Below are 6,933 nucleotides of genomic sequence, written 5' to 3'. Positions count from 1 at the left end.
CTTCGCTCTCCCAGAACAGCGGAAGGATTGCAAATACCCCACTTCAAAAGGGCTCGAAAATTAACCAACTCGATTTGAATCAGGGGCTTTTTCCCTACCTTTCTTCTCTTATTTTATGGCACTGTCGAATCTCCAGACAGGCGAATAAAAACTGGAGAAAACGGAGAAAACCGGCAGGAAAAGGCTGAGGGAAGGCGCTGCTAAGCCTGTTCTCTCCCAGCGTCTCTGGGCTGACCCTGCTGTTTGTCTAGATGGGTCTTATCATCTCAGGTTGTTTGTTTTAAAACTTAGTTTTAAAACAAGAAACACCGGAACTGGAGCTAATGGGGGCTTTTACACGTTTAAAAAAAATAATAACAGAGGGAGCGACTGGAAACGTCCTCCAGAGTTTGCTAAAGCGTTACAGGGAGGGAGACGCAGCCGCCCGATCCTGATGCAGCCCGGTAGTGCCGGGCCTGGACTGGAAGAGCTGCGCTGCCCCATCGTTCTGCCAGGAGGCCTTTCCTCCACGGGGAGCAGCGGCACATAAACAAAAAGCAAACCGGGAAGACGCACAGCAGGTCCGGCCGTGCGCCCCGAGAACGGGCCTGGGGGGGACTCTCGGTGTCCGGGTTGATCGGGTTGTTTGTTCAGGGGGTGTTGGGAATTTGGTTTTTCAACGGCTGCAAATCCCCTTCCCTCAATACTGCCCGCCGTCGCTCGCTTGATTTCCTACTTGGTAAAACAAAACCGAAGCCATAAGGAGCCCCGATGCCAGGACACATCTTCGGCGTGTCCCGCCGGGGAGCCGCGGGCCGGGCCCTGTCCCCGGTGTGTGCAGATGGAGGAGGGAGACACGGGCGGGCCCCTTCCCATAGCCCACCGCAGCCCGCATTTGTTCCGCAGCCCGCATTTTTTCCACAGCCCCTCGAAGGAATCGTGCCCTCCCTGAGCGTGGGATCCGTGTCCCGGCTTAGCCGGGGGTCCCCGGGGACTGCCACGGCACAACGGGGAGGGCCGGCCCTGGGCCCCGACCTGCCCTGCCCGGGAGCCCTGGGCTCCTTCCCGCTCCCCTTTCTCCCCGCAAAGGTGCAGGAACAGGGCACCCGACAGGGCTCTCGCAACGAAGTGGAGCCGGGACGGGATTTTCTGGGAGATCCCCGTTGCTCTCTAGTCCTTGCCTGCCGAGGGGGAGCGTTCGCCCCTCCGTGCTGCGGGAGGTCTCCCGCTGGCCCCAGGGGCCACGCTGCTGCTGTAACCGCTGCTTTCAAACGGCCGCAGTTTGGGGGGTACAGAGGCTGCGGAAGTGGAAACTCCCATCATTTCGTGTCGTTCGCAGGAGACTCTAAATGTGCCCCCAAGGGCTGCCCGGGACTTCCGAGGCTCTGTTCCCGGCTCGGGTGGGGGTAATGCTTTGCATCTGCGTCCAGTCAGTTCAGCTGAAAGGATGGGGAAATCACAGGGAAGAAATTCTTTTCACTTGGGTCTCCCCATCGCAAAGGTAGAGGAGGTACTTGCTTCCCCCGGTCTCTGCGTTCCACCACGGCGGGGCATTGCGGGTGTCCGACACGAGCGGTCCTGGAGCCGGCGGGAGAGGCAGGACCGCTCTGGCTCGCCCTGGGGGATGCTGCCGAGGGCTGGGGAACACGGCAGCCTCTCTCCTCACGCTGCCCGGGCACATCTGCCTCTTCCTCCGGCCAGCGCTGTTTGCCAGGGGCGCAGGGGAGGGGAAGGGGACCCGCGCCGGCCCCTCAGGGCTCCCCGCTGCTCCTCAGCTGAGCACTTCTCTCTCTCCTCTCTGTGCCAGGCGCATGTTCCCCACCTTCCAGGTGAAGATATTCGGCATGGACCCTATGGCTGATTACATGCTCCTCATGGACTTCGTCCCCGTAGACGACAAGCGATACCGGCAAGTAACACCCCGCCCGCCCCGCGGGCATCGGCGCTGTGGGAATGGTGGGTCGCTGCCCGACCCCCGCCCCTGCCCTCTGGGGGACGTGTCGGTGCGAGACGAGGAGGGGGCGCGGGATGCGGCTGCCCTGGGGTCTCTTTCACACCTTTGTAACGAGTGTGGGGCCGGGAGAGGCTGCGCGGACCCCCAGGGCCCCCCGGGCCTTCACACGAGACCCGCGGGCGGCCGAGGCTGGACCGGCGTGGGCAGAAGGGCAGGTTTCCGCAGGGAGCAGGGCAGGAGCTGCCTTGTCCTGCCTGGAAAAGCTTTCCTTGTCGCACTGCTGCACGCCTCCACCCGGCAAGCACACCTTACCCCTTGGTAGAAATCCTCCCGGTGCTCCTTGAGTGCTGTAGCGTCTCAGCGGGGGTCCCCGCGCTCTGCCGTGCCCTCCTGGGAGCCCACTGGGTTCTCGGGTAAAGAGAGTGGGTTTTGTGCTCCAGAAAGGCATTGGCCACCCGAGCCACAAAACCCTGCCCTTGTTTTCAGCGGCAGTGTAGGAAGGCCCTGGAAACTGGCGACTCACAGGGCATCGATGCGGTCTGGTTTGGAACCCCTTTAATTTTGAAGACAGTGAAAGGCACATTATGTATTTACCTTCAGATCAGGACGTCGAGCAGGCAGCCCGCATAGGAATCGCAGGGTCCGATATATAAATATTTAGACAGATATCCAAATTCTCAGGGCGTCCTAGAAATGTTTGCTTGTCAAGGGAAGTGGGATATATAACATCCAATTGAGTATATCTTTAAAAAGTAATGTTTCTGCTCAAGTCCAATGGTGTCTAATTCCCCCTGTGCAAACACTGGCTTTTAAAGTAAACACGTGTATAGAAGATTGGTTTCTCTGTTTTAAATGTTACTCTTGAATATGTACTTTGAAAGAATGAAACAAGGCTGCTAAATTCTGGACCTGCTATTAATCTACACACAACTTTCCACTCTTCACTTAAAACCAGAACATTACTGTATAGAGGGCTCTCTTTTACCCTTTTTTTTGGAGGAAGGGAGAGCTTTTGTGGCTTCTCTCCCAGATCTACACAGGTAGCTATAAATTTCCTCCATCCTGCAGATTTCTCTCCCGCTAGTTCCATCGGCGACCTGATAAAATATTATCTCTCCCCTGCAGCAAGCCTGGCTGCGGAGAAGAGCTCTTTCCTCCCGGAGCCGTAGAAAGCGGCAGTGATGGGGAGGCGGCGCTTCCCCCTCGCCGGGCCGGGGGGACCGTCCCGGGCAGGGTCCTGCGGGGCAGCGGGTGCTGCAGGGGCGCGGGGGGGAGCACCCCGGGCCGCGGCTGAGGGTGCCTTCCTCTCCCGCAGGTATGCCTTCCACAGCTCCTCCTGGCTGGTGGCCGGCAAAGCCGACCCCGCCACCCCCGGGAGGGTCCATTACCACCCGGACTCCCCGGCCAAAGGGGCGCAGTGGATGAAGCAGATCGTTTCCTTCGATAAGCTCAAACTGACCAACAATTTGCTGGACGACAACGGCCACGTAAGTGTTCCCGGGAGAAGGTGTCCAACACGGGCTGCAGCGGGGGGAACTTGCCGCGCCGTGACCTCCGTGGGGGGACCTCGCCAGGGCCCCGCGCCCCAATCCTGCCCCAGCGCCGCGGCTGCCCCGGGCAGGGGAGCCGGCAGGGCCGGGGCTGCGCTCTCCTCTCTCCATGCTCCGCCTGGATCAGTTATTGTCTCCTTGCTCGTTTTATCATTCAGATCATTTTGAACTCCATGCACAGATACCAGCCGCGTTTTCACGTGGTCTACGTGGACCCCCGGAAAGACAGCGAGAAATACGCGGAGGAGAACTTCAAAACCTTTGTCTTCGAGGAGACGCGCTTCACAGCCGTGACCGCCTACCAGAACCACCGGGTGAGGCAGCAGCGGAGGCGGGGGCAACCGAAAGCGGGGTTGGGGTTGCCCTGCGGGTACCACGGGTGCGCCCAGCGCTGGAAGCCGGGCTGTGGGTGTCCGGGGGGTATCTGGGGGTTCTCCCACCTCCTCCTCCCCATCTGCTAAACCCATCCCGGGGCAGCGCCACGACCCCGACGGCCGGGGAGCTGTGCAGAGCTGCATCTCTGCACGCCGAGGAAGCGACGTGGGCTCCAGCCACATCGCCAGCTTCTCCCTGCCCGGGGGACCTCATTACCTATGTAAACCCGAGACTGGGGCTAGTGAGGAAACTACAGGCTTCCTGCTGTGAATTGTCACTTACAATTTGTTTGGAAAAATTTGCGATTTTACTGCTTTAAGCTCGCAGCTGTCTGTTCCCCCCCAGAATACAATTATATGTTAAAAACGAAACAAAACATCCCCACCCCAATCTATGCGGATTTCTAGGCAGCAGTTAACCCAATTGCTCCTTCAAATCGCACACTATGTTGTAAAGAGCAGGAATCCCAGTGGCGAGTGCAAATATGATTTCCAGCGGGGCTTTTCGGCGCTGCTCGAGCCGCCTGGCTCTGCGCTGATGCTGCCCGGGCCAGTTGGGTCCCGGAGCTGTCCCCGAGCAGCCGTGGCAGTGCCACCCTCTGCAGTGGCTCCAAGCAAACCGACCCGAGGTCTCCTCGGGATGCTGCGGTCGGGCTCACCTCGCCCCAGAGAGGCGGCGAGGCCAGAGCAAGGCTGTGCCTTTAAGGGGCTGCAGAGTCCTCCCCGGCTGGCATTTTCCTGATGGCTCCGGACAGCTGCTCTTTCTCTCCTGCTTTCTATCAGTTTGACCTCTAAGGCTGGAACTGTCACTGAGGGGCTTAAAGTTTGTTTTTCAACCCATTCCGGAAACTCACAATCACATACTTTATCCATGGATTTGCTTAAATATAGAAAATGTCCTGCCTTCTCTCCGGTGAATTAAATAAATACATAAGTATGATTTATCCAGTGATTTGTCTTAGCTGCTCCAGTGGTGACCCATATAATGTGCCATTTTCTTACAAGTGCATTTACTCAGCTTTTGCAGCCGACTCAGGCTGCCTCTCCCTTCACCTTGAACTCATATTAGGTAGCATATTAGCCCTCATTTTCTAACAGAGAAAGCACACGTTTGTGCTGTGGCCGAGCACGTCCCAGCTCCGCCGGCCAGCTGGACCCTCTCTGTTACAGCAGGCGCTGCTGAGTCCCCAAACCTAATCAGGGACACGCGCTCTGTCTGACCAGGGAGCCCCGTATGCCACTGAGACATTTTCCCATTTCTCCTTACAGATCACACAGCTGAAGATCGCCAGCAACCCTTTTGCCAAAGGATTCCGAGACTGCGACCCTGAGGACTGGTAAGGCTGTGCCTTTGTTGACTGTGACTACACCCCACTCTCGTCCCATTTCATGTGCACCTGCCCAGCTTACATTTACACAAGGCCTGCTTGGAGTTTAGGGAGCACTGCGTGGGGCCCCATTTGCCGCTGCAGCTCACAGCAGCAATGCTCCAAGTGTTCTTTCCATTGGACCACTGGCTCTGTGTCACTTCTCCGTTTCTTCTTCCAGGCCCAGGAACCACAGGCCAGGGGCTCTTCCTCTCATGAGTGCTTTTGCCAGATCCCGGAATCCAGTCTCTTCTCCGGCCCACCAGAATGGGACAGAGAAAGGTGAGAGCCCCCACTGGCCAGGCCAGCCCTGGGCCCTGCTGGCCTGCATGGCCCCCACATGCATATTTGGGGCCAGCCTTGCTCCTCACACTGGTGCACAGCCCCACTGCTAACCAGCTTTGCACTACCCCCCCTTTTTTTGAACAAAAATAGCCACCATCATAGTCTAATTAATTCTTGCTAAGACTACAACACTCGTTGTTGTTGTACTTCAGCAACTTTGCTGCTTTAAAAAACACCACCTAAAAAACACCACGCCTTTAGCGTCCCCTTTCCGACTTTTGGGCAACAAACTGGGCTTTTCAGGCAGGGATGCAGTGCTGGCCACGGGCTCCCCCTCGCATTGCCCTTTTAATGTGCCTCGGCAGCACGTTCAGGGCCGACCCGCTCCATTCAGGAGCTGCAGTCAGGTCGAACAGCACCTCTGCCCATTGACTGCTTTTCCATTACCCAGAGCAAACAACTGGAAAGACAACCGAATGCCTTTCTTCCAAAACACACTCCGGGCCTGCAAAATAAAGGGAAGTCTGTATTTATTTAGTGTTACACAATTGCGAAAAATGTCAGGCGTGCACCAGCTTGTCAGTCAATTCAGCTCCATTTATCGCAGTCAGAAGGTCCCGTTCCGCCAGCCCCGCTCGCAGCGCCGCTGTTCCCCCCGCTCCTCTCCCCCGTGTGCCGGGATGCTGACGCTGTGTCCCCCGCAGATGCTGCCGAGAGCCGGCGGGACTTCGAGCGGGAGGCGGGCGGGACGGGGCTGCACCAGGCGGAGGCCGCGCACCAGCAGCTCATGTCCCGCGTGCTCAGCCCCGCGCTGCCCGGCGGCCCTGCCGGGCTGGTGCCGCTGTCGGGGCCGGGGGGCGGCCGGCCCAGCCCTCCGCACCACGAACTGCGCCTGGAGCCCGCCGCGTCCGAGCCGCTGCACCACCACCCCTACAAGTACCCGGCGGCCGCCTACGACCACTACCTGGGCGCCAAGAGCCGGCCCGCGCCCTACCCGCTGCCCAGCATCCGCGGGCACGGCTACCACCATCACCACCACCACCACCACCACATGAACGCCGCGGCCGCCGCCGCCGCCAACATGTACTCGCCGGCCGGGGCGCCCGCAGGCTACGAGTACGGACCACGGTAACTGGGGCCGGGGAACAGGCCCCGGGAACGGACCTGGGGAACAGACCCTGGGAACAGACCCCGGGAATGGACCTGGGGAACGGACCCCGGGAACGGACCTGGGGAACGGACCCCGGGAACAGACCCCGGGAACGGACCCTGGGAACGGACCCCGGGAACGGACCTGGGGAACAGATCCCGGGAACCGACCTGGGGAACAGACCCTGGGAAGCCCCGGGAACGGACCTGGGAACGGGCCCCGACGGCACCACGGACACCGCACCCTGCCCTCGCCTCCCGCCCCTCCAGTCACC

The 6,933-nt window shown here is 59.4% G+C and overlaps 1 protein-coding gene across 2 annotated transcripts in view; it reads left to right on the top strand.

The window, feature by feature from the left end:
• TBX1 (T-box 1) overlaps positions 1-6,657 on the top strand; it is a 10,833-nt gene extending 4,176 nt beyond the window's left edge. For both annotated transcript variants that reach the window (XM_027892608.1, XM_027892609.1), the window contains exons 3-8: positions 1,787-1,888; positions 3,249-3,420; positions 3,642-3,797; positions 5,127-5,194; positions 5,406-5,506; positions 6,214-6,657. In XM_027892608.1, the coding sequence (XP_027748409.1) occupies positions 1,787-1,888; positions 3,249-3,420; positions 3,642-3,797; positions 5,127-5,194; positions 5,406-5,506; positions 6,214-6,641 (1,027 nt within the window). In that variant the 3' untranslated portion in view covers positions 6,642-6,657. The remainder of the gene's footprint in view (positions 1-1,786; positions 1,889-3,248; positions 3,421-3,641; positions 3,798-5,126; positions 5,195-5,405; positions 5,507-6,213) is intronic.
• The last annotated feature ends 276 nt before the right edge of the window (positions 6,658-6,933 follow it).

This window comes from Empidonax traillii, unplaced genomic scaffold, assembly GCF_003031625.1.
Source record: "Empidonax traillii isolate 1590-97213 ecotype Southwest subspecies unplaced genomic scaffold, ASM303162v1 scaffold361:size2146424, whole genome shotgun sequence".
Lineage (NCBI taxonomy): Eukaryota > Metazoa > Chordata > Aves > Passeriformes > Tyrannidae > Empidonax > Empidonax traillii.
This window is presented reverse-complemented; position numbering and strand designations above follow the sequence as displayed.